The 27,572-nt window shown below is 41.4% G+C and overlaps 1 protein-coding gene and 1 pseudogene across 3 annotated transcripts in view; one reads left to right on the top strand and one right to left on the bottom strand.

Moving 5' to 3' along the window:
• The window catches only part of EML6 (EMAP like 6), a 211,831-nt gene that overhangs the window by 64,971 nt on the left and 119,288 nt on the right, over window positions 1–27,572 (bottom strand). For both annotated transcript variants that reach the window (XM_030826926.1, XM_030826927.1), the window contains 4 exons: window positions 22,520–22,705; window positions 20,795–20,930; window positions 5,372–5,573; window positions 1,960–2,097 (listed from right to left, as the gene is read on the bottom strand). In XM_030826926.1, the coding sequence (XP_030682786.1) occupies window positions 1,960–2,097; window positions 5,372–5,573; window positions 20,795–20,930; window positions 22,520–22,705 (662 nt within the window). The remainder of the gene's footprint in view (window positions 1–1,959; window positions 2,098–5,371; window positions 5,574–20,794; window positions 20,931–22,519; window positions 22,706–27,572) is intronic.
• Window positions 7,271–7,968, top strand: LOC105738579 (annotated as a pseudogene). The gene has a single exon (XR_004033236.1). The product of XR_004033236.1 is annotated as a 60S ribosomal protein L19 pseudogene (transcript).

Genomic DNA, 27,572 nt, shown 5'->3' with positions numbered 1-27,572 from the left:
GGGAGGCAGAGCTTGCAGTGAGCCAAGATGGCACCATTGCACTCCAGCCTGGGCAACAGAGCAAGACTCCGTCTTAAAATTTACGGCATTTTAGGAGAATAACAAACTGTTTAAATGATATTTTGGGCTTCCAAAGTAAAAACAAAGAATTTAATTAAGTGCATATTTGTGATGAAGAGAAGTGGATTAACGGGCACAAACCGCAATCTGACAGAAGAAATAAGATCTAGCATTTGGATAGATTAATGGAGTAACTATAAGGTTATAATAATCTATCAGATATTTCCAAATAGGAGAAAATAATTCAAATGTCTCTAGCATAAAGAAAAAAATATTTAAGGTGATGGATAGCCCAATTACATTGATTTGATCTTCACGAATTATATAAATGTATTCAATTACATGTACCCTGAAAATATGTGTATCTATTATGTATTGATTTTTAAAATTTTAAAAAGTGCATATTTGCTTTCATGTTTAACTATATATTATTTTTCCCTAAAATTTTTGTTTCAAAAGTTGGGGTTTGTCAAATTGTTTTAAAAACACTCCACGGAGAAAGGGAGAATATATCAAGATTAACATAAATAAATAATCTTTTTTATACTTTAAGAAACTAGTGACTGTTAGGCTTGATACTTATATTGTCGCAAAAAGAGCAAGTCAAAAAAGCAGCTGAAGAAAATTACCTTTTTAAATGTTAAATGGTGATGTAATCATTCAACATTTCACTGTCGTGAATACAGTAAGTCACTGGAATATTTTGTTTTGTTTCTGACCAGATTCTTTTAAGAATTTCTGCTCACATTTGAAAGCTCACTGGGGTTGTTTTTTCCCTACAACTGTGAGACAGGATTATGATGACTAGCAGGTCCCCTGAGCTAGTAAAGATGGCTCCATCAACTCCAAAAAAACTGAATGCATAAAGAATACCAAATAACCGTTCTACGTAACAGTCCCTCATACCTGCTATCATTTATTAATAGCATTATGGTGTACTAGAATGTCATAAAATAGGTGTCTGGAAATTTATGTGCGTGTGTGTGTGTGTGTGTGTAGTGTGGAGGCTTGAGAAGTCCATCAAAAAAGAAATCTGGTACTTAGCCATCTTTTCACACATCACTAAGCAGAGAAAGAAAATGTTGCCCACTAGTTCAGTAATGAGTTATGTGTGGTTGGTAGTGAGAATGTATTGTAATAAACTGTGCTAAGTCCATTCTCCAGTCAAAGCTATGGAGAATTCTCTGTGCAAAGCGGGCAATATTTAATTTATAGCTGCATTTCTTTTCTATAATTACAAAACATGTGAGTCGAGAGAACAACAGATGCATTCAGGGGAATTACAAGGGTGGGTCATAATTTTTTTTCAGTAAAAATTATATAGGATGTTAGTAAATAGGAAATATTCCATTTTAGTATCAATTATGGGTAGAAGAAATCTTTTACTAAAGCTCACCTCTAAACATCTGGTGCTGTTGGACGCTGCTTTATTCTTTCTTCCTCTTTTCTTGGCTTACTACAAAGCCCACAATCTTTTATCCAAAACCCTTGGAATTAGATGTGCTTGGGAATTCATTATTCATTAGATTTTAGAAAGGTTCATACACAATATATCATGTAACATCCCCAGTGGGAGCTGGGGCAGCAATGTGTATTAAACACAATAATTTTGCAGCAAGTCACATGACACATGATTATTCCTACTAAGAGATTACTAGATTATAAACAGCTTCACATCAGTTTGTTGGGTTAGACTGTGCTGCCAAATTATCAAATAATTTTGTATTTTCAGGGTGTTAGGACTTCAGAATTACAGATAGGGGATCGTAGATCTACAGTATTCCTATTTGAATGGGTAAATGGATTTTTCCTAAGGTCCTGGCATGTATTATGACCAGGAAAATTGTAACATTTAACACGAGAGCATTTCTAAATACCATTTTCAATATCAGTACGTGCCTGACTCGGAGAACAATGAAAGAGCCGTCCTTCATGCCCAGGGCCAGCTGAGATCCATCGGGGCTGAAAGCTACACTGCGAACCGCCTCTTCCATGTTACAGCGGGCGATCAAGGCATGATCAGCCAGGCTCCACAGCCTAGGCACAAGAATGAAGTCAAAACAAAACAAAACCAACTTCCCATGGTCATCGGCCAGCCCAAGGCAAGAAGGCCTGCTCACCACACCAACAGTAACAAGAAAAGACATAGGAACTTCACACCAGAGCCCTTTATCATGGCCTGTCAGTGAGTCTGGAAAGGTGTTTTAGTGCATCTTTGGGTCATTTTCATTATTTGAAGGAAACCAGCAAGAATTATAAAATGAGGTAACATTTCCAAAGATTGTGAGATTCACAGAACAAAAAAAAAAATTTAAGGCTGGGCATGATGGCTCAACGCCTGTAATCCCAGCACTTTGGGAGGCCATGGCAGGAGGATCACTTGAGCCCAGGAGTTCGAGAATAGCCTGGGCAATATAATGAGACACAGACTCTACAAAAAATACAAAAATTAGCTGGATGTGGTGGTGTGTGCCTGTAGTCCCAGCTACTTGGGGGGCACAGGCAGGAGGATCACTTGAGCCCAGGAGTTCAGCGCTGATCCTGCCACCGCACTCCAGCCTGGGTGTCAGTGAAAGGCCCTGTCTCCAAAAAAAAAAAAAAAATTAAATACTACTTCATATAAAATATTACTTTCACTTTGGAAATTAAAAATTGTCCTTTATGTATACCAATGGTTGTTCATCACACATACATGTGAAAAAGTACTTACAGGATAAGATGCCATTATTATTAGCTTTTTAAAAAGTATGCGCCAGACACAGTGGCTCATGCCTATAATCCCAGCACTTTGGGAGGCCAAGGCAGGAAGATTGCTTGAGCCCAGGAGTTCAAGACCAGCCTGAGCAACGTGGTGAGACTCCATCTCTACAAAAAATTTTAAAAATAGCTGGGTGTGGTGGGGCATGCCTGTAATCCCAGCTACTTTGGAGGCTGAGGTAGGAAGATAGCTTGAGCCTAGGAGTTCGAGGTTGCAGTTAGCTATGATCACACTACTACACTCCAGCCTGGGAAACAGAGCAAGGCCCTGTCTCAAAAAAAAAAAATTATATATCAATATATATCTCTCTCAATATAAATATATATCAACAAAAATATATATCTCTCAATATAAATACATCTCAATATAAATACAGATCAATACAAATATAGATCAATATAAATATATATCTGTATATCTACATATCAGTATATATAATCAATATAATTATATATGTATGTAAATATATAAAAGTGCTTTCTAGTAATAGTTATTTCAGCACACACAGATTGAAATATATGTTACATTTGTTGGCCTTCCTAGGAAGAAAAATGTGTCCGAGATGAAGAAGAGCAAATGATATCCCCGCTGTTGCTCCTCATAAGCTTCCCTGGGCGCCCAAGTGATGGGTCCACTTTTGTGGAGGTGGACACCTCACAGGACTCCTCGCCAGTGAGCACAGTCACTGCTGGAGAAGTGGCAAACAAGAGCTGCAAGTGCAGCTCAAACAAAGCTTTCAGCACATATTCCCATCCCCACAACACCTAAATCCAGGCACCCCAAACTGAGTGAGCCTGAATGAAACATCTGAAGATAGAAATAAGGCTTTACATGTTGGGTGCAATTGTGGTATCTGACTTCCATCAATTAGTACTTTTTTAAATATAGTCTTCTGTTAACACAAACTAGTGTCTGGGAGACTGAGAACCTAGAGCTCTGCAAAAGACAGACAAGAATAAATCACACGCAGCATGGTTTCTCTCAAAGCATTCTGCCATCAGAAGGGATGGGGCACATCCCTTACCATGCTGAGCTGCACAGTAAATAGCTTACCGGTCCCTTAGGCAGCCTGTACTGTGCAGCCTCAAGCTGAGTATGTTCTCAATACCTCATCCATTATGCATGATCTCATGTTGCTTCAACCTTGTACTATTTTAAGCAATGTAACCATTGCCTTACTAATAAAGAAACCATCACTCCTCAGTAAATGGTACTATCCCTCTAAAGTCACTATGCTCATCTTTCTCAAGAAATCATGACTTTCAGCCTTCCTAAATTTTAATACTTAGTATAAAAATGCATTAAAGATTCTAGTCAAATTAATGGTTAAAGGGAGTAAGATTCTGGCAGTCAGGGCTCCTCAGGGATGTTTGCAATTCTGAGACTCAACAATTGTTGAAATATAAAAGCAAAGGACTTCCTTGAAATCACTTCTTTCTGGATGGGTATGAGTTTCATAGGTGTCTGAATAAGTGGGAAAACTCAAGAGTAAGAGAAAGAGAACAACAGAAAAAGAGAAGTGAATAAAGTGAAGTATAAACCAAATAACCATTTATGTCACCAAGGAGAGAACAATAGTTGTTTTAGTTGTTCTCACTGATTTTTAGATCAATGAGGTTTTCGTGCTTGGTAGAGAAGGAAAAAATAGAATTAATGACTACACTAATTGTATTTTGATTAGACTCATAAACATACAAAATAAGGGAGGTGGGAAGTAGTGAGCTTTAGTCCAGTTTACATTGTTCTATATTAGCTATTAAAACCCAGAGGCAGTAGCCATTCAATCGATTGATCAGTCTGTTCCTCTCACACTCTCCCTCTTTCTGGCCTGTTTGTCGTTGAGCATATCTAAAGCTCAGCACTAAGTAATAACATATTGATATTGGGGTAATATTCTTCATCTCAAACCTTTCAGTCGTATGTTCCTTTAATAGTACAAAAATACTGGAGCCATAAGTCATTGTGCTCATTTTACCCAGTTGTGCTCTCAAAAGAACAAAAATGATCCACAGCAAGAAAGCTGGAGGCTCTGAGTAAACTATTTTCTCAGGCCCCATGATTCTTTGATCTAATGATGTGGTTCAAAATTTCATCTGAGACTTTAAAAAGAAGTAACAGTTTACTCATGTGCTAAAGACAATTTTGAGAATCAGAATTTAAGTTCTAATGATGATGAATGAGACAGTCTCTAACGAAATTGTAAAATCTCCATGCAGCCCCCTGCAGAAGACCAAGGGCACGAGGGGACAGTATGGTTTCATCACAGATGAGTGTGCTTACCTCATAAATCTCCAATTAGAAAGAACTGGAAGCCAGCCTCACCAGTATTCAAGTATTTTTCACTTCTAAAAAACATTTCCATGATTTAAGATGCAGCCAAGAAAAACAGCAGGAGCGAAATGCCAAAAACCCACTTGATGAGCTAAATGTCTTAACGTTTTATTTGGAAACTGTGTGGTTCTGTTCTGCACTTTATCCTTCTATTAATAAGCAAATTTGGGCAAATAAATCCATCTCAAAGAAGTCAGAGAGGTGACGGCGGTGGGGCCTCACCTCACAGAGCGGTCATCACTGCCTGTCACAGCCAGAGGCTTCTTGGGGTGCAGGGCCAGAGCCCAGAGCTCACCCTCGCAGTGGCCCTGCAGGATCAACATCGGCTTGTCTCGCTCTCGCACAATCACTTCAAATATCTCACTGTCCTGGGTCCCTGCTAGAAGGCGGTCTGCTTTCCAGCACACGCTCCGGATAGAGAGGCCTGACAAAAATAAGTAAAACAAAAGCAAATCTTCACACTATTCACATACACACACACACCCACACCCCTAAAGTAAATGCCCTTTAACCAGGATAGCATCAAATGTGACACGTCTTAAAGACTCCTGGAGGCAGAGAATCAACTCTGCCACCGTTCTGTGCTTTTTTGTTTTTTGAAATGGAGTCTTGCTCTGTGACCCAGACCGGAGTGCGGTGGCGCGATCTCAGCTCACTGCAGTCTCCGCCTCCCGGGTTCACGCCATTCTCCTGCCTCAGCCTCCTGAGTAGCTGGGACTACAGGTGCCCACCACCACGCCCAGCTAATTTTTGTATTTTTAGTGGAGACGGGGTTTCACCGTGTGAGCCAGGATGGTCTTGATCTCCTGACCTCATGATCCGCCCGCCTCGGCCTCCCAAAGTGCTGGGTTTACAAGCATGAGCCACCGCGCCAGGCCCATTCCGTGTTATTTTCTTACAAGTGTTGGATGTTTCCTCCACCCCTTGTGGTCTAGTTTGCGAAAGAGCAGCTGCTTTTCCTTGACTTAGGATAACTATGTGTTTCTACAGCAGCATGGTTTGTTTTTATTTTTTAGAGACAGGGTCTCACTCTGTTGCCCAGGCTGGAGTGTGGTAGCACTACAGCTCACTGAAGCCTCGACTTCCTGGGGTCAGAGTAGTCCTCCTGCCTCACCCTCCCAAGTAACTGGGACTACAGGTGTGCAACACCATGCCTAGGCTCATTTTTTTTCTTTGTAGACACAAGGTCTTGCTATGTGTTGCCCAGGCTGGTCTTAAACAGTAGAATGTATTTTAAATATGATATTATCAAGTAAATATAAGATGATAAGTTGGTCTTTATGAAAACCTAACCTTCAGGATAATTTCCTTTGGATTTGCTATGAAAGAAGAAATCAGTTCAACCTGTAGGAATAACATTGTATTAAAAGTAAATGTGGGTGAGACTACAGAACAGCAGATGATCATATTAAACAAGTTTAATACATATTTGATCAGAATCTAGATATATCCTACTGAATAAACAGATGCACCGTGTCTCAGAAATATGCAAATGAAACTCCAATTTCAGTCTCAAAATACTATCACACATTTATCAATGAAAATACTATTCTTCACCGACTTAATTTATGGAATCTTCTCCACAAGCCTCTTCTCCAAAAGCATAGTACTCCTTTAAAGTGCACACTTTCCTCTCGGTAGTACTATTTCATCCTCCCTAGGCAGGTCCTCACTTGCCTGAGTCTCAGTATCTTAGATTTTTTGCAGTCTGTTCTGTTCCTTACTGGGTTTGTTATTTGTTTAGGCAGTGAGTTTTCTATCCGAATTAGAAATACAGAAGCAGTATCAATTTCCTAACTACTTTAAAACAAGGCCAGGATGTGAAGGGCTCCAATTTGCCTCCCCAGCAGGCACTGTGTCTCTGGGATAGAAAGTATCAGAAGTTCGAGGACTTGGGCTCTACTCCTGCTCTAGGCCCAGCTGGCTAGACATAGGAGTATTCCTTCCTTGCTGGGGACCAATTTTTCTCCCCTTAAGATGTAGACTATAATTATGGTGACCAAGCAATCTGTCATTCCAATTAGAACGCCTTTAAGAGGCTCTAAAACTAAATTTACATAATACTTTGAAGTATTTGCCTAAGGAAGTAGCTTTCTTACGTTGAAAGACCTACTAAACCTTTTTCCTTTCGCTGCTGCGGCCGCAGCCATGAGTATGCTGAGGCTTCAGAAGAGGCTCGCCTCGAGTGTCCTCCGCTGTGGCAAGAAGAAGGTCTGGTTAGACCCCAATGAGACCAATGAAATCGCCAATGCCAACTCCCGTCAGCAGATCCGGAAGCTCATCAAAGATGGGCTGATCATCCGCAAGCCTGTGACGGTCCATTCCCGGGCTCCATGCCGGAAAAACACCTTGGCCCACCAGAAGGGCAGGCACATGGGCATAGGTAAGCGCAAGGGTACAGCCAATGCCCGAATGCCACAGAAGGTCACATGGATGCTGAGAATGAGGATTTTGCGCCGGCTGCTCAGAAGATACCGTGAATCTAAGAAGATTGATCGCCACATGTATCACAGCCTGTACCTGAAGGTGAAGGGGAATGTGTTCAAAAACAAGCGGATTCTCATGGAACACATCCACAAGCTGAAGGCAGACAAGGCCCGCAAGAAGCTCCTGGCTGACCAGGCTGAGGCCCGCAGGTCTAAGACCAAGGCAAGCGCCGTGAAGAGCGCCTCCAGGCCAAGAAAGAGGAGATCACCAAGACTTTGTCCAAGGAGGAAGAGACCAAGAAATAAAACCTCCCCCTTTGTCTGTACATGCTGGCCTCTGTGGTTACATAGATCAGCCATTAAAATAAAACAAGCCTTAATCTGCAAAAAAAAGACCTACTAAATAGTTCTATCAAAATATTTTCAATTATAACATTCTAAGAACTGTTTACTGCAAAATTAAAAATCTGGGGCAGAGAGATAAATAGGCAGAGTGATGAATAGGCAGAGTATGGAGGATTTTTAGTGCAGTGAAACTATCCTGTAGGATACTGTAATGGTGCAGACATGTCATTACACATTTGTCAAAACCCACAGAATGTATGCCACCAAGAGTGAACTCTAACGTGAACTATGGCATCTGGGTGATAGTGACATGTCAAGGTAGATTCACCCACTGGAACAAATGTGCCACTCTGGTGGGGGACACTGACAGTGAGGGAACCTATGTATGTGTGTTGTGGGTGGGAAGGGGATATATGGTAAGTCTCTCTACATTCTCAGTTTTGTTCTGAACCTAAACTGTCCTTAAAAAAAAAAAAAAAAGTCTATTGAAAAAAATGGCCAGGCATGGTGGCTCATGCCTGTAATCCCAACACTTTGGGAGGCTGAGGCAGACAGATCGCTTGAGGCCAGGAGCTTGAGACCAGCCTGGCCAACATGGTGAAATCCCGTCTCTACTAAAAATAGAAAAATTAGCTGGACATGGTAGCATGCACCTATATTCCCAGCTACCTGGGTGGCTGAGGCACGAGAACGGCATGAACCTGGGAGGCAGAGTGACTTGCAGTGAGCTGAGATTGTGCCATTGTACTCCAGCCTGGGCGACAGAGCAAGATGGTCTCAAAAAAAAAAAAAAAAAGCCAAGACAAACACTAAACCAGCTGGGATGCTGGGACAACAGAAGGGGTAATTTGGGGTACATGGACATCCTAACTATAATCTTCCTCTTAATCACCTCACTGTGGTCTTGAGAGGATCCAATAAGATAATGCATTTATTAAGAGAAAGTAGTTTTTCAAGGCATAAGGCTTTAAACAAATACATGAGATAACTCTCCTTACTCCTTGCTCTGAATTCATTGCTACAGGTCTTGAAATGGCGGGAGAAAGCACACAGGCAGATGTATCATTCCCGCTGGGAGGAGTAGAGACACCCTGGCAACACTAGTTCAGGGTCAATTACTCAAAATCCTCCACTGCAAATATCAGGATGGGCTTTCAAGGATGGGAAGGAGAGATGTATGGTGAAAGCAGTCAGGATGTCATTGCAAGCTGACGGGGCATGCAGCTCAGCTGCAGAGAACCACATGGCCTTGCGCCCAAGATCCTGTTGCCACGGCCCCCCTCCTTGTCCTGATCTCTTTCCCTACCCTTTTCGGGGTTTCATTACCACTCACGAGTCAACATATTCCCGTTTTCTCCCTGGTGTTTTTCTCAGCTCCTGCAGGAGCTTGGCAGGAGGGGCTGAATTAGTTGTCTCCCCAACAGGCTTTGCATCATCTAGTTTTATTACACAAAGGGTTTATTGCTTTGCTCTTCAGCATCATCAGGAAGGAAGGAGAGTCAGTGATATTTCAACATCAGCAAAAAACAAATAATCTACCTTTACTGTATTTATTGTCTGCTTCCTCTCAGTAGAATAGAAACGTCTGTGAAGAGAGTTTTATCAGTTTTATTTACTGCTATATCCTCAGTACCTGGCACAGTGACTGTCACATGGTAGACGCTCAATAAAGATTACTGAGCAAAAGAAATAAAACATCAAAATCAAACATTTGAGTCCTTGGAGATGCCAAGAAATAAAAGATACCACCCCTGTTACTCAGTAAGAACATTCAAAGAAGGGATATATTCATTCCTTTATTCCAGAAATTTTTATTCAGTGCTACTCTGTGCCTGACAGTGGAGCTTAACAGTGAACAAGACAGGCTCCTGCCGTAATGAAGATTACGTTTGAAAAAGGGGCCAGACATATGTAAGCAGATATCCATGCATCAAAAACGAAAGTGATGCAAATGTATATGTGTACCTATATATACATACACTGTATACACATACAGACATATACATTACATCTTAGTGATACATTATATATTTTAACTGTTATTGAATATTCAGATCATAGTCCTTTTATAATGCCATTGATTGTTTTAAAGACACGGCCCTTTTCCAGGCAGGCCTGGAATCCATGGCTTCACTGCAAGCATGAACACACCAATTCTCCCAAGGCCTCCAACAGCATGTCTGGCCTCTCAAAGCCAAATGACTTGAATTCCTCCCAAGGACCTGGAGCTGTATTTGGTCAAGCATATATTTATGCTTTATTACAGAGAGGGTTTAATGCTGTACTCTTCAGCATTATCAGGAAGGAAAGAGTTAATGATTTTCCAACATCAGCAAAAACTAAATAATCTACTTTTTTGCTGTATTTATTGTCCTGCTATTTTTTAACCTTATTTGGGGGAATAAATTCAGCAAGGAAAAAAGATTATAACAACCCACGACCTGGAATTAAATATTGACATTAAATATATGTCTATATATCCTCTCTTTTAAAAAATGTTGAGGCTCAGGAACAAAGATGAACCTTCCAACTCAGCCCAGACTAATGAACCAGTCAAGTCACACGGCACTCAAGTGTTTTTCAGACCATACCCAGGGAGCTCTTGCATTCCTCAGAAGAGTTCCAGGGTCCTGGAAAGGAGAGGGCCTGGAAATGGGACAGCAAGAGGCGGGAGTTTGAAGATCCCACTGCTGCATTTTCCTCGGCACATCACCATCTCTGACTTCATTTGAAAAAGGATTCATTTGAAAAAGGGTTCCACTGAACTAACCAACGTAAAGGCGAAGCTTAGCAAGGATTATTTCTGGCTACACATGGGTGGAAGGGAAGAGAACAAGAGAAGGAGTTGCTACATTTTCATTGTTTGCAATATCAACTTAATGAGCCGTGAACATTTTATCTCAGAGAGCAACTGGGTCTCTCCATAAGTACTCAGTTCTTCAAACACATCAATTGTCTTTTGTCACATCAGACAAGTCAACCTCATGGGGTCTGTCCACCAGGCAATAGATACAATACCAGGTCACTCTCATTCCTAAGATAACCATTTTAAAAAGGAAGACATCAGTGGGTCAAAAGCTGTACTCATGTTTCCTAATAACATCCCATTTCCATCCTTTTTAAACCTAATTGTTCTTCTGCATGCAAGAGTGGTGAAGAGAACCACACAGTCTCTTCTGGGAACCTTCTGGTGAGACCTTGGTGAGTAGCAGATCCCTGACAAAGTTCTGACATTAATTCACTTCTCCTGTCTATCCAGGCCTAGTTTCTACTTCTGACATAAACCCAGAGAACAGAAATGTAATCATGATGTCCAAGCTGGGCTGGCCAAGGCAGCTGCAGCATTAGAAGGCAACGAAGCTGTCTTACACTCCTTTATATTCTGCTCTGGGAGTCAGAGAAATATAAGCTGGTATTTGGAATATGGCTACAAATCCATCAGTAGTTAAGAGAAACAGGAGAAACCATCCTCATTATTTAAAACCACAGTTCTCTTTCCTGGAGAAATACACATCATTGCTACTTTTGACAGTATGAACTGAAGGTGTTTCACCACATAGATGAGGTGTCCACATTTGGACACCATACCCTGTGCCACTTGTGATGAGAAACGTGGAGCTTGGGCCTATGCTTGGTACAGACAGCCAGCAGATGGCAGTAGAGAGCAAACCACCCATCGAAACCAAAAAATCCTCTAATGCCAAGACCAAATCCTCACCAGTCCGTGGCCCTGATTTTATACTCAGACCAGAGAAGAGAAATGGCATCCTTTGATTTCCCTCTGCTACAGTCCTGAAACCTGGCCATGGCGAGATCTAGTTTGTGGATATCAAATCAGACCTCATTACTAAGGGACACTGCTTATTTTCTACCACTAGTTTATTTTGAACAGTTAAATATATGAACTGGATTTATATACCAGCCCTTCCCAGCTGTATGACATGGTAAGGTATTTAGGCATTCATATCGTTAGTTCCTCCATCTGTAAAGTGGAGATATTAGCACTCACACTTCATAGCATTGTGAGAATTCAATGCAACAACACTTGACCCAGTGTCTGGCACTGAGGAATGAATCAATACGTTATGCTATTATTTTAACCCGTGGGTTTTGTGCTAGGTCAGGATCTTTTTATTAAGTTCACATCTCATCACAGAACAACTTGCTGTATGTGTGGTCACATCCGAGCCCTGTAAGGTGGCAGTGCCAGGAACTATGAAATGCCCCATGGGCCTTTCCTAGAGTCTTAGTTACTCTGCCTTATGTTACAACTTAGCTTTTGTCATTTGCTATTATAACTTTGATCTGCTGGCACTGCAAACTCGCAGAGGAAAAGGCTATGTTCCAGCACACAAAGAGAACAAACCATTAGGGGAAGAAAATGGCCTTTTCTCCCAATTCTTTGGTCCAAGAGGGGAAAACTGAAAGCAGGGAGAGGCTTGTATTTAATAGTGTTCTTAAAACCCATGTTCCAAGGCCTGATACGATAAAGGGCCAGGCATGGTTGTTCCCAACCCTAAATGTACACCAGAATCTACAGAGAGAGCGTTTAAAAGATACAGATGCTTGCGCCCCTCTCAGATATTCCTCCCAGTTGGTCTGGACCAGAGCAAGACTTCTTTACTTTTAGCTCCCCAGGGCTGAGAACCAGTGCCTGCTCAAGCCATTCTCCAGCTAGTGTGTTCTCGCATGTCAGACTGTTGAAAATTCAGAGTGCCCGGCAGGTCCCCAGCTGATTCTAATGCAGTGGTTCTTCAGTCATACACTGGCAAACTCTACCCCACTGGATCAGAAAGCCCAAGGATGATGAGCAAATGACAAGAAAGACAGTAGCACCTCTGAGAAGTCGACTTTGAGTTAAACAAGCAAGCCCTGCAAGTGGGCAGTAAGTATCCTCACCAACTTAACCAAGCCCTGTGCCCATGAGTGCCCATGAGTGCTTAGGAGGTGGCATTATCATTAACCCCATGGACAGCGCCAGGCCCTCAATGGGGCTAGTAAATACGTGCTGAACCGACATGGAAATAACAGCATAGAAAGTTTGTATTACTTGCCTCAAGTCGCAGAGCAAGTTAGCAATAGGGGAAAAAAAATTAAGGATTCAGGCAGTTCAAGTGTGGAGTTAATACCCTTCCCCATAAAGTTATTTCCTATCTTTGTGAATGTATGCCCAGGACATGGTACTGAAGGTCAAACAAGACAAGGTTGTGGCTGTCTCCTGTAAACCTAACCTTATTAAGGATGCAAAACCAGGGAATGCCTCGAGTGCAAGAGGTACAAGGTAATAAGAACAAGAGAGAGAGGAAGAATAATTTCACCCAGACTTAAGAGGGAGTATTGGGAGAGGGTGTGGAAAAGACAGCAGAGACCTTCAAAACCCCCTGCCCTTGCAGCCCCTCAGGAAGGGGTGGCTGAAGCCACCTAGGGAGGCTGGATCCTGGGCACAGGAGCTCTGGGCCTTGCGGGGGCTTCTGATGTCCTAAGGGTAATGCTGAAGACAGAGGTTGGAAATGTGAAAGAAATGCAGGAGGAAAGACATGCATCTCCCCAGGGATTCATAAACACCGATGATTTCGGAGCCCAGTACAAAACAGAAGTGTGGGGCGCCTTGCTAAAAAATGATTAAGAATTCCAAGAAGTGACAGCAAAGCATGCAACCAACCACAGGGCCCTCCTGAGCACCCAGCCCTGTGTGACTGCCCAGATCTCAGCCTGAGAAGCTTCCCTGCCAGGGGACCCCCAGGGGAGTTTGAGGATTAAATGGGATCCTGTGTGTAGAGTGTGTACCACAAAGGCCACCACAGAGTGGGCATTCAGCACTGGCCCCGAGCTGGGAGAGTCGCAGGGCTGGGGCTGCAGGTCATCCTCAGCACAGACTGCCTATGACCTGCTGCTCCTGTTCACAAAGGCTCCCTGCCTGAGAATCTCCAGCAGAATTCATAGCGAAGGTTTCTTTTTACAAAATCTCTGCTTATTTCAAAACCCACTCCACAGGATCCAAAATCCTATAGCCACAGAAACTGTGAAAGATCCACAAAGCCTAGTGAGACTTTCTGATGAAGATGAGAGCACATAGCCAAGCCCATGGCCTCCCACCCAGGGAGGAAACCCACCCAGGCTAGCTTTTACATAAGGCTGGCTAAGGAGAGTTATTTACAGAGGAATTACTACACAGCAAGCCAGGCCAGCGGCCCTCTGACACCATGTCACACGCGGAACCTGAGCACACAACGACATCATGTCTCCTGGCTGCAAATCTGTCTCCAGCTCCTGAGGCTCGGGCCGCAGCAGTGTTCTTCTACCTTCTCAGCAGAATAGTGAGGCTGAAGGGCAAGCCCAGAGAAAAACGGTAGGCACACATGGAGAGCGGTGACAGAGGCAAGGAGTCAAGAGGTGAGTAATGGAGCCACCCGCGGAACCAAAGAATAGGATGTGCTTATTTTGCTTCTATCGTAAACAAGAGTATTCTCAGTTTGAGAGTTGGTCTTTTGGACGTTCTCTGCAAGGGTTCTTAACAACACTATCAACATTTGGGGCTGGGTAATTCTTTGTTGTGGTGGCTCTCCTGTCCATTGTAATACTTTTAGCAGCATCCCTGGCCTCTATCCGCAGTTGCGACAATCAAAAATGTCTCCAGACACTGCCAAATGTCCAAAAAATCACTCCTGGTTGAGAGCTGCTAGACTATCTGACCATCACAGTACTCTGAGGAGTAAAAACAGTAATAAGCATGAACACTGTTTAACAACCACCTGGGCTCCTACCTCTGATCCTATCCTACCCCAGTCTGCTCTCTGCTCTGGGGCAGGAGAACTAAGTGGAGATCCGATCATGCCACATGCCTCCCTAAACCTCTAAGACCTCCTGTAGCTGGCCCTTGGAATGCAAGCTTGCATGTCAGAGGTTGACACAAAGCAACCAAGTTATCTGTTCCTCCTTTTGCATCCTCATCACTTGCACTCCTCCACAAGGCTCCACCCTCCAGTCCTATGACACTTTTCATTCACCTGACAGCTACTTCCAGAACTCCAGCACACACTAGGCACATCCTAAGTGGGTGGGAGGCATCAGTGAACAAAGATCCCTACCTTTGTGGAAACAGACAATAGCCAAGAACATAACACAGAAATTATACTGTATGTTACAATGTGAAAGGTAGACCCGGGAGAAGGGGATTTGGAATACTTGGAGTGGTGGAGGCAGAATGAGTTGCAATTCTAGAAGAGATCATCAGAATAGGCTTTATTTGAGCAAAGGTTTGGAGGAGAGGAGGGAAGTAGTCATGCAGATTCTAGGCAAGAGTGTCACAGGCAGAGGGAGAAGCCTGGGAGGGCAGAGAGGGGAAGGAGCAGCCAGGGCGAAGCAGAGCAATGGGGAGGGTGGTGGCTGCCATAAGGACTTTGACTCTGGGTAAGATGAATCATTGCAGGGTTTTGAAGAAAGCAATAATGTGATCTGGCTCACATAAAGTTCAAACAATCCCTCTAGCTGCTGTGCAGAGGATGGTGGTCAAAGCAGGAATGCAAGTTACAAAGCAACTGCAGTATTCTATGTGAAAGATGGTGGTGGCCTGACCAGAGAAGGTTCAGTGGAGATAGTGACAACTCTAAGCAGGGCATCTCATGTCGTGGAACTTTGGCCTGTAATTCTTGCTCAGTGATTCACCTAATGCAGGATCTTTCTGGATTCAGAGTTTATAGTCCATTAGACACAGCAACAACTCAATAAATATGTGTTGGTAGTTAAAACCCACAGAACTCCCCTGACCTCCACTCACACCTAAAATATAATCATGACTGAAGTATACTTTTCAGGACTTCCTATTCAGTTGCTAGGCACGTATCTGGCACTTGGATGTTTAATAAATGTTTACTGAGTGGACAAACAAGTAAATAATACATCTTATACTGTGTGAATAATTACTGTATTCCTTTAGACAGAATCATTTATAACCATTAACACAAAGTGTTTTATTATCCTAGAAGTAATTCATTTTGGTTGATGGACTTTAAGAATTTTGGCTTTTCTTGCCACCACTATAAGTTACTTTAGCTTCATTATTTTACCCAGATCATAAATGTGTTTTAAAAGTGATCAGACTCAGCATGGACTATTATGAAGTTTGGTGTGAGGTATGAGTGAGTGACCTAAAGCTAACAGTTTACAATTAGCTTGATGCTAATGACCCTGGGCCTCATTGTACCATCCATGAAGTGAGGGAGTTCTCCCCATCCCCCGCCGCCGCCGCTGCCTTACATCCAGGGTCTCTCCCAGCTTCAAAATTCCAGAATTTTATATTCACTAAGATGTATATTGGAGAACAACCACCCCGTATAGCTGAAATCCTTTGGTGCATCTAATTCAGAAAAATGTGGATTTTGGACTTGTAATATATCCAGCAGAAACTGAGGCAACACCTTGAAATTAAGTATTTCTATAACAAAATATATAAAGACACCCAGTAGCCTCATATCAGGACAAGTCTTGCTGCCAAATTAGTTATTTAAAAAATCTTCTGGTATTCTGAACTTTTTGGCTTTGAGAATTGCAGATGAAAGATCCTGGGTGAATTAGGTTGTTGGTTTATATCATCTTGTGGTGTTATTGCCACAGAAACTTGTTTGAACACCCGAGTCAGCAAAAATCCAATAACTCACAAAAGACGCACAAGTCACTGGTGCAAATAAAACGCTACAATTCCCTTCACTGAGGGATGGCCCTCCTAATCATGTGAGGGACATTTTCTTTGACTAACCCTCAGGGAGAAGGGAGGAAGCCCTGAGAATCAGATCTGACACTAACCAATTCTTGATGTGAATGTGACCCATCTCCAATCATTCACGCTTAACCTAAAGTGGGTTTAATTTTTTTTACTGTAAGTCAAGTGTCCTAATTAGCTCAAGCTACTACAAAGATGTAAATTAATAATGTCACTTTATTACAAAGCCATATCATTTTTCTCTGAGTTTAGTATCCATCTTAGTTCATTTTAAAACTTCTTTCTTGATGGCTAACAGTTAATAGTTATTAGAAGATGCAAATGTATGCAAATCTTGCAAAGATTTGCATTAAACAACTTGGAAATTGTCAGATTCATTTTGTAAATCTTCTAAATGTCTACAGGAGGAGCAACAGAAGTCTTTACAGGTGGCACACTAAGTGTGATCTTTATAAATACCCTCAGATTCCTGAACACTAGTAAGCAGCAATTTCTTAATTTTTGCTAATACTTTTAAATTTACAGAACATAGAAAAGCACCCATAACATGTCATGGGAACTGGGCCATGGCCATGATTAATTCTCTTGCTAAATTTGTTTAGAAAACTATTCGGCTGTTTGAGTACGATGCAAAATCACTACATTTCCATTGAAATGAATTCGAGTGTCACTGTTTCACAAATTGCAAAAATACAGAAGAAAGCTCATTTATATCAAGATAGTTTTTATAAAAATAAAACTGTCATGTCCAAACTGAGAGCAAGGAAGCTTTATGTCCAAACTGACGGCAAGGAAGTCTAACACTGCTCTGCCTCAATCTGTTCTTTTCAAATATACTTGGTTTGTTTGAGGCAAAGAGAGGTGGAGCAGAAGGCCAAGCCTTCTTTGAGGGAAGGGATGAGGGGTTGGCGGGGGGTAGGGAGGACACCTGACCATCTTCTGTCCACTCTGCTTTCTTTTGTTCTTTTCCCACCCTCTTTCCTTCCCTCTTATTTGCTCAGCTCTCTGCTAATGTTCAAAGGACCAAGGGTATGGTATTGCCTGGCTGAAGGGGGAGCTACGCCACAAAGCTATTTACATCTTGATTACTTTTATCTCCTCAAATCCTATGTATTTTAATTCCTATACTTGTGTTGGGTTTTCTACCTCACTTTGGATTTGGGGCACACCTCCACTTGCCTTGAAGAGGCTGTTCCATCACAGGATGGCCCAGGCAGCCAGCCTCCAAGACCACAGGAGGGCCGGTTCTGAGAGTCTCTCCCTGTTCGGAGCTGTGGAAGGTGGCTCTGGAACTCAACATCCTCCTTCCTTGCTTCAGTGGAACAATGGCACCAAGGCCTGGCTGAGTGCAACAGAGCACCTTAGAGGGGGATTCAGAGCAAGTTTCCCCACAGGGCCCTGTCCATGCAGGCTCAAGAACTCCCTAACTTGGGAGCAATGGGTGGGCCAGACTTTAGTTGTTACCAGTAATTCAAATCAGGAACCTTTCTTCTTTTGATGCTACGTGTATATTGTTTTTTCACTGAGGGCTGGAATTAAGGCATCTCTTTTGATGCTTGATGATACACAGTGGCCTTTTGTGACAATGTTGCCCAAGCCAGGGGGAGGGGATAATTTTAGGTGGGTGCTCCAATGGCAAAAATTAAACCCCAGCATATTAAACTCATGTCACAACTATTAGTTTAAAGCAAAGTTTTAAAAAGATATATTAATCAGTTTAAAGTAAAATACTAAGCAATTAAGAGTACTGGTCGTCAGCAGCAATTCTAAAAGTAACATCATTCATAGCATCCACACTGTGGGGCTGCGTGCTAAGCAGTGCCATCTCCACTCTCCTAGGAGCGCCATACCAGCCCCTATGCCCTCTCTGACTCCCTTGGACTCCAACTGGAACATGATCTATACCATCCTGTAAAAGCACAATCTGTTTCTCCCTACAAAACACAGGCTACTGCCTTATCAGTAAGCCATCTAAGATGCACACCAATCCCTGATCAACGCCAAGCCCAGACACCACAGGGCACATCCTATGAGGTGCAGGCTTGTTTCGGGTTCCCAGTATCTACTGTGTACTACCCAGATGTGCTTTATCTTGGCAATGATGGGGTGGGAATCTGAGACTGACAGTCAGGCATTGCTGACTGTCCTAACTCTGTAGATGGGAGTTGGCTGTGGGGATGATGTGATCAGTACAACACCTGGTTACACAGATCCTCATTCAGAACTGGTCCCTGAACTCTTCCAGGAAAGCCAGGCTCAAGGACTCAGTATTGGGCAGAAAAGTATAGCAGGGTAAACCAATGGCTTCTTAGCTGATCCCCATGCTTTAAATTTTATGCCTTAATTATGTGATACAATTTTTGGATTAGTTAAATGGAGTAACTGCCAAAAAGAGTCGTGAATCCTGATTGGTGCTCCCCAACGTTTAGGCAGTTTATGGTCACTAATCCCACCTGGCAAGTTGACTCCACTAAGTACATGTTTTGGTTTCTGGTTTACCTTGAAAGATACACCAAGAAGTTTCATGGTTCAGGGTCAAACATTTTTGGCTACTGTACTTAAAAAAAAAAAATTGCTCTTATGGGTACTCGCAAGCTTACATCTGTTTGGTATGTTTTTTCCAGATCAAGTTTCCCTGGCCCACACTCTATGGCAGAGAACTTAAGGACTTTGATCTCCTTGTCCCTACATTGAGGTAGACACCAAATTCCACAACTTCCTATGCCAACCTCTGTGCCTAGTATACAGAAACGTATGCACACCAGCATCCTGAGCCTCCGTGAGAAGACAACAGTCCAATCCTGGATTAGTTGACTTAAATGCACATTTTTGTATTTCACAGATACATAAAGCAGCTGGCATCCAGGTATAAACAGGAAGTACAATATCCAGCTCATTTCCCTGTTGCTCAACCATTGGAAAAGTTTTGCTGCCAACAACACTAAGGATGGCCTGATATGCCGTCTACGCTGTCTTCTCCCAGTCCTCTGAAATCTACCTAAGGCCGGCAGGGAGCACTGCGCACTGCCACATTATCTGGTCTATGGAACAACCTCTGTGGCAGCATCGCCATCAGGTCACACAGCGGGGGCTTCATGAGGAACAACCTAGGAGAAACAGCTCGTTTCAGGCCTGTTGAGGACTTTGAGCCCTATGTCACAGGGTCTTCTCTAAAAGATGCTCAGGAAATTTCTCCCTCATCTCGGCACTGAAAAAGATTCCCCTTCACAAGAACAATGGGTAAGTTTTCATCCTGTGGACCCCCATGGCTCACAGTACCGTGTACCCCTCCCTCGGCACTGGGTCTGTGGCCCACCTGTGGGGAGTGAACAGAACCTCCCAACCTGTGCTTAGTGTATTAACAGCGCTATGACTTCCTCTTGTCTTTCCTATTTACACTTTCCACTTTAATCTTTCTCAGCTGTAAATTCTTTGTCTGCCAAAAGGTAACAGGCCTATGAGAATTTTAAAAGATGTATTGTATTCTGATATATACACTCTATATATGGTGAGAATAGCTAACAGTTTGAGTGCTAACTACACTTTGCAAGTATATGTAGTCCTCATCCTAAGCATTTTCCAAGTATATTTAATCTTCATACAATTATGGGAGGCTGGTGCTAGTATTATCTCCATTTTATAGACGGGGAAATAGATGCCCTGAAATTTGAGACTGCCGTTCAATTTCTTAACTCTCTCATAGGTAAAAAGAATTTGAACCCACACCACATGACTGAGCCCATGCTCTTAATCCCTACTACTATAATTATCTACTACTTTAAAGCTACTTAAAAAAAATAATTTGTCTCATTTCTCCTCTCATTTGTTTGTTTTCAGAGGCTGGGTACATTCATTTTCATGGTAACCAACTTGTCTAGAACTTCTTGGTTTTGTCACTGACAATCCCATCTCCTAAGAAACCTCAGCAACTTCATCAGAATGCTTATTTTGGCTGCAGCATTGCTGTTCATACAGATGCATTTGTGCGAAATAGGAAAAAGAACATCCATTTACTTTTAACATACTTTTGATTGTATTCAATATATTTATATAAACGGCCTTTTTAAAACGGGGTATAGAGAAACAAATATGAATACAGAATTTCACATTATATTTCACATCCAGAGTTACAGGTAAGCTTAACACATATATTACCTTTATATCCTTGTTCTGTCTCCCTGAGATCAATTTTGGTTATTGGTTTGAAATCAGTGTCCCATAGTCGTATACACCCATCTCGCCCACCAGTGGCAAAGCCTTCTTCACAAGCATACATGCTAAAGATTCCAGCCTGTTGATTAAAATAGGTAATACTGAATGCTGCAACCATCCTAAGTATGATGAATAGATATAGTTGAGTGTTGATTTAAAAACATAACAAGGCAAAAACAAAAATAAAACCCCTTTGTTCTCCATTGAAATGCTGACAATAGACCAAGTAGCCATTTATAATACTGTTCATCTCAGCTACATTTAAAAAATCATAATAATCAAAGCAAACTAGTTCAAGTGATCTTTTACCACTACTAAAAAGATGTTAGTATAAAAAAAATTCAAAAATATAATTAATGCTGATATGGGAATCAAATTCTTTTATGTGATAAGTGGCCCTTAGAGAGAAAAGACAACTATGGAGGTGTTTCATGGAAGTTGCTGCCTAAAATAATTAAGTAGAGGTAAGAGGCTAGGGACATAAACACTTTCATAGGCACAAAAGTGCCCAAAATGTACCTCAGTGAGCTCACAAAGGTATCACTTGAACCTAATTGAAAATGTAAATAGCACTTGTGTTAGCTTGTTAAGCATCATTTGAAGATTTTCACATGGGAAAGAGTTTTAGTAATTTAAAGATGCTCCTCCACAGGAAAACACTATTTGGTTTGTTCAAAAGTGCTGCAAGAATATAATGTTGACATAAGATCCAGTATAAAAAGAAATTAGGCTACTAAGGCAGCTGCTTTTGTGAATGAGGACAAATACGGACCAATTATTTTAAGAGCTGTTTCATAATTAGTGAAGCCAAGAAAATTCACCTGCAACATATAGTGGAAGATCTGAAATGTCATAGCTCTAAGAGCTGCTTAAACTTTTCTTCATATTAAGGGTATAGGGTATCAATTTGGAGGCAATAAGCTAAAGGTTTATCATTTCCAATAACATCTTTACCCAATTTCCATTCACTATGATAGGCTTTGCCTTTTACATCATCTTCCCATTTGTAGGGACAATTTTATCATTTGTAGATACAACAATGTAGTCGTTTTCATGTGTGTCAAAAAAGAGAGCAGAGTGGTAAGAAGTTTGTCCTTGTTCTTACGAGCAGACCACCAGAAGATATGTAGTTATCAATGGTTTCTGATTGTACCTTAAGAGCTCATGACACTGGTGTGGAGGTAACACCCTGCACCTCAACATAAAGAATGAGGAAAATCTATCTTACCAACCAATGTAAGAGCAATAGTTATCTACACCTTTTCTGTTCAAACTATGGGTCACTGATTAGCTGTGGCGACATCATCCCAGACCTATGGAGCCAGAATTTGCATTTTAATATGATCCCCCAGAAACTCCTGGGCACATTAAAGTTTGAGAAGTGCCTATATAAGATGAATCTGATGAGCTAGTTCTAGTGTTCTGTCAAACTACTGTGGATGACACAAATCAAGCAATTAATAGTTAAGGTGAGGGCTAATTACATTGTATGCTTTTGAAATATATTTTCCTTTAGGTGAGCAAATGTAATATGGGAAATTGTCATGAGTGGGGAGTGTTCAGCAGGGTCCTCTGATTCTAAAGCAACAAGGGAAAAATACAGGGAGGGATTGGTGGTCTTACCTTATTTAGTAAGTCACCCACAGATTTCCACATGGTAATACTTACGCTATGTGCTCCTTGAATGGTGCGGACTAAATTGAGCCCTTTCCAGACATAGATGTCACCATTTAAAGCACCAGAGTAGGTGATGTCTTCTTTGGCACATGCAAGGCAAAGGATGGTCTGAAGATCCCCTGTTTTGCCAAATATCCCTCTTTTTGCAGTCAGGGCATTTCCACACAGTGTCCAAAACTAGAATGTAAGTGATAAAATAGATCTCCAAGATAGAGTATTCAGATGTACTGCATTGGTGTTTATTTATACTTCAGTGCATTTCACGTAATTTGCTCTATCCAAGCTAGGCACAAATAAGTTAATTTGCTTTGCTGTAACATAACAACATGTAACACAAAAGCATTTTAGCTAACTACCAGGAACATAAGAAAAGCCTGTAACAACACTTCTAAAATTTTCAAAGTTCCAAAATTTCAAAGCTTTGCTCATTGTTGAATGGTGGTTTAATAGAAGATAATGTTCTCAGAGTTGGAATCAAGTGGACAAATCATGTTTTGCTTAATTTTTTGTCAAGTTATGAAACTAGTATAGGTTTATTGTAGAAAAGTTTAGAAACACAGATAAGTATAAACAGGAAAATTGTGATGGTCTATAACTTCTGGTTAGCATGTTGATATATCATCTAGATAATTTTTTTCTGTTTTTGAGACAGTCTCACTCCATCACCCAGACTGGAATGCAATGGCGCGATCTCAGCTCACTGCAACCTCTGCCTTCCCAGAGTCAAGTGATTCTTGTGTATCAGCCTCCTCAATAGCTGAGATTATAGAAGTGCACCACCAAGCTCAGCTAATTTTTGTATTTGTAGTAGAGACAGGGTTTTTCCATGTTGGCCAGGCTGGTCTCGAACTCCTGGCCTCAAGCAATGTGCCCTCCTCGGCCTCCCAAAGTGCTGGAATTACAGGTGTGAACCACTACACTTGGCTATATCTAGGTATTTTTGATGTACATATATTTGGAAATAATTTCTAACTTTAAATGTTATAAATCTTCATTTTAGAAGTGTTACTTAGAAATGTTTCATAAATATGAGTTATATTTCCATATACCCAAATAATTGACTAGGCTTTTCAGTTTTAGTTGCATAAAATGTGTCCATTGTGTAGAAGACCATACACAAAGCTTCAGCAATTTTATAGAAGGCAGTAAGGACACTCCCATGGTTATACAGACACAAAATATTTTGCATTGACAGTTTTTTTTTTGGTGGGGGTTGGAGACAGAGTCTCACTCTGCTGCCCAGGCTGGAGTGCAGTGGCCCGATCTCGGCTCACTGCAACCTCTGCCTCCCGGGTTCAAGCGATTCTCCTGCCTCAGCCTGCTGAGTAGCTGGGACTACAGGCACATGCTTCCAAACCCAGCTAGTTTTTTGTATTTTTAGTAGAGATGGGGTTTCACCATGTTGGCCAGGCTGGTCTTGAACTCCTGACCTCAGGTGATCCGCCCCACTTGGCCTCTCAAAACGTTAACATAGTTTTCATGTATCAACTAGAATAACCTCACTGCCCTTGATATAGCCCCCCCTTCAGTTCATAAAGGCTATTTGCATGTGGTAAGTTATTTGATCCTATCAAAACCCTTAATAGGCTAAGGTAGACAGGATTGTCATCTCCATCTGGAGGGGAGGGAAAGCAAACAGAAGTAGCTCACTGAAGGTAAGGGTTCAATGGGGTTAGAAAAAAATATTGAAATCTTTTATCTTTGCTTTGACAACTTTGAATCAATGCAGAGGCAAATGAAACAGTGAGATAATTTTAAGGTAGCATATTCAGACTGTGCCTGGGTGGCAAGGAAATTCAAAGGTAGAGAACTAAGTTGAATTAAACAGAATGAACAAGAGTAAGACTTGGATCAGCAGTGAGGAAGAAACTGCATCTGGATTCAGAGGAGCAGGATGAGATGAAGCCACATGGCAGGAATGTGGGAATAAATCAGTAACAATTGTACTATTTTACACCTGCAGGAAAGGAAAAACCATGGTCCTCTCAGAGTAGTTGGATACTGGAGGAAACAGTTCTGGGATGGCTATACCCCCAAGGTGGCTGGGATTCAGGCAGCTGGGGGTGGGGGGCTGTCCTGTGTGTGTGCGTGGCAGGGGGTTAAGGAATAGAGGGATGCCTTGGCAAGAATGAAGGGCAGATACACAATGAAGGACCAAGTGGGATTCTCTTCTCAGAAAAAGGTATCAGCTCTGGTAACTCATTTCTTTGGGTATTATTATGAAAAGGTGTTAAAGTCTATGTTGAAATAATAAAGCAGCCAGGCGCAGTGGCTCATGCCTGTAATACCAGCACTTTGGGAAGCCAAGGCAGAGAGATCACTTGAGCCCAGGAGTTAGAGACCATCCTGGGCAACATGGCAAAACCCCATCTCTACAAAAATAATTAGCCCGGAGTGGTAGCACACACCTGTAATAAAGTTTTTTTTTTAAAATAAAGAATAAAGAGATCTGGGAAAAAGCTAGTTAGGTATAAGCTTTGGAAAACATTTAAGCTGTTACTATGAACCTGAACAAACTATTAGACATAAATGATTAGTGGTTGTACCTACATGCCAAAGAACTTGCTGTTCATGGCAATGCTTAAGGCAGACAGTTCCCTTTCTCTTTACACCTCCTCATGCATGAAGATTAAAAAAATTATTTAGTCCTTTAACTATGGATGTACACCCCCAGCCTGAGTTATCTGAATATTTCCAGATAGACAGTCACAAAAAATAGACCCCATTATCTTCGGACTTGATCTGCATAAAAGTTTATTGACAAGTCACCAGGTCAGATGGTATAAGGCCCACATGAAAACATTCCAAAGAGTCAAATGATTCCCTAAAATGTATGATACCTTCTGCAGAAAATGGCAAATACCTGAAATATTATCTCTTTTTGAGAAGCATTTCCTACTTGGAAAACAGTGGCAGTTTAGGGTAGCAACACATCATTAAATTCACATCAGATGAGGAGACCTTGTCTATCTTCTCTAGTCTCTACCCACAGACTAATGCAAATTTTATTAGAGCTGGCAGGTACCTTGAGTTCATCTAGCCCTAGGTAGTCCCTAAAGTCCCTTCTGTCTCTGACTAGAGACGGCTCAACAGTATCCACAAACCTGGTAGGCTCATTTGCTATAAAACCAATGAAGCGGCTGATGCTCAACTGTTACTGTTTTTCAAGCATTCGTTTCAGATAATTGCAATTTTCCTATTTGCCAAAACATAGGGGATTTACAAAGCCGAAAAGGATTTCACCCTAGCTACACAAATTTCAGATGAAAGTATTTTCTTCGAGTACAAAGATTTTGCACTCAATTTATGACTGGAATCATTCAATGTTCAGGTAGGTTTTTTCAGGGAAAAAAAAGTGGAGAAATCCTGGTAATTGGATATAGAGAATACAAACAGCAAAAATAATTTTTTGAAGCCTGCTTAAATGTATTGTATTTCTAAACAAAATTAATAAAGTATTGCTGGGTAGACATTCCAGATTCTTTGAGGTAAAAATGCTTGTACTTGCTTAGAAAAAAAGTCCAAGTCTGCTAAGACAATTAAATTTAAACAGGATAAGTAGCTCTTGTTTTCAAATAAAGTTTCAGAATTTTGTCTCTGCTTTTCTGCTTTTAGAATTTACCGATTTAAAAGTTAGAGTTAACCAAGAATAGAAAGAGATAGGAAGGAATCAGGAGAATTCTATGAAGTAAGCAGCAAATCTAGTTAGAACCCAATAAAAAGTTAAGGCAAGGTAGTTCACTAAAGACATTTCTCAGTGGAAAGAGCTCTATAGGAGTCAGAGGCTGAGCTTAAATCTCACCTCTGCCATCATTTTTGTGAACCTAGGAAATGGGGAAGGAAATTAACATTATTGTGCCCCTACTGGGTTCCATACTCTTTAATATAATTATCTTTAATTTAGGAGGTAGTGATCTCTCTCAGAGAGAGAGACAGACAGAGAGAATGAATGAATGAATATTAATTCAGCCTCAGGGAGATTAAATGGTTGCCCAGAGTCAAGTAGAGGGAAATAGTCACGAATCGAAGTCAAATTCCCACCTAACCCCCTAGGGTCCTGGGTTTCTTCACCACTGAGTACAGGATGGATGATGGCTCCCAGGTTAGGGTCCCAGATTTCCAGAAACCCACCACAGCCTAGCAGAAATCAGGATCATCATGAACTCACATGTTTTTTTACTCATGGCTGAAACAATTTTCATATTTTAGTCTGATCAGAGACTCATGTTGGCAGATAACATCTTTGACTAATAAAACATTGCTAAGGAAACTATGATTTAATGGCTAGTTTATTTTGTGGCCACCATCTTTCAAAATATTTCTTCCCTAAAAAAACTATGGGATAGGTTCTTTGGTGATGAAAACATTGGTAATCTTGGAACGTATCATGAGCCAAGGACCCTCCCAGCTCCCCAGTCCCACGCTTCCATGGGTGACCAATGCCTCTCTTAACTCCTGACAGAAGTGCAACCCTTCCCCTAGTTCTGCCTCCCGACCCTTCCTACCAAACTCACCCACCCACTGAGGCTCAGCCTAAGCAGCATCTCCATCCTGACAACATGCTTCTAGCCAGCTGGGATCTCATCTTTATCGATAGAGGGCTTTGATTTTATCTTTCTTCTAAAACATGCTGTCTTAATGTTTTAACGGCTAAACTTCAAGCAAATTGAAAGTGGGGTGTGTTTTTGTTCTTTCACCTAGTACAAACTGAAGTATTAAATTGAGTGAGTTTTTGGTCTTTCAGGTATGCTGTACCAAGCACAGAAGGAGCCTCCAGCTGCTGCTAATAAAGCAAACTACCTAGATTTCAGCTGATGTTTTCCTAAATTAAAAATATACACACCAGGGCTTGGTACAGGATTATTAAATGTTTATGAAGCCCTAAAGTGTTGACGGAATATCTTACAGTTTTGAGTAGTGGAACCTCTAAAATTTTTGTTCTCCATTTTTAAATTTTTTCTTATTCTGAAATATATATTATTGTAAAATAATTTTACAATGAAGTATACAAGGGAAAAAATTATCCATCAATCCACTACCCAGA

The sequence above is a fragment of the Nomascus leucogenys genome, chromosome 14 (assembly GCF_006542625.1).
Source record: "Nomascus leucogenys isolate Asia chromosome 14, Asia_NLE_v1, whole genome shotgun sequence".
NCBI lineage: Eukaryota > Metazoa > Chordata > Mammalia > Primates > Hylobatidae > Nomascus > Nomascus leucogenys.
This window is presented reverse-complemented; position numbering and strand designations above follow the sequence as displayed.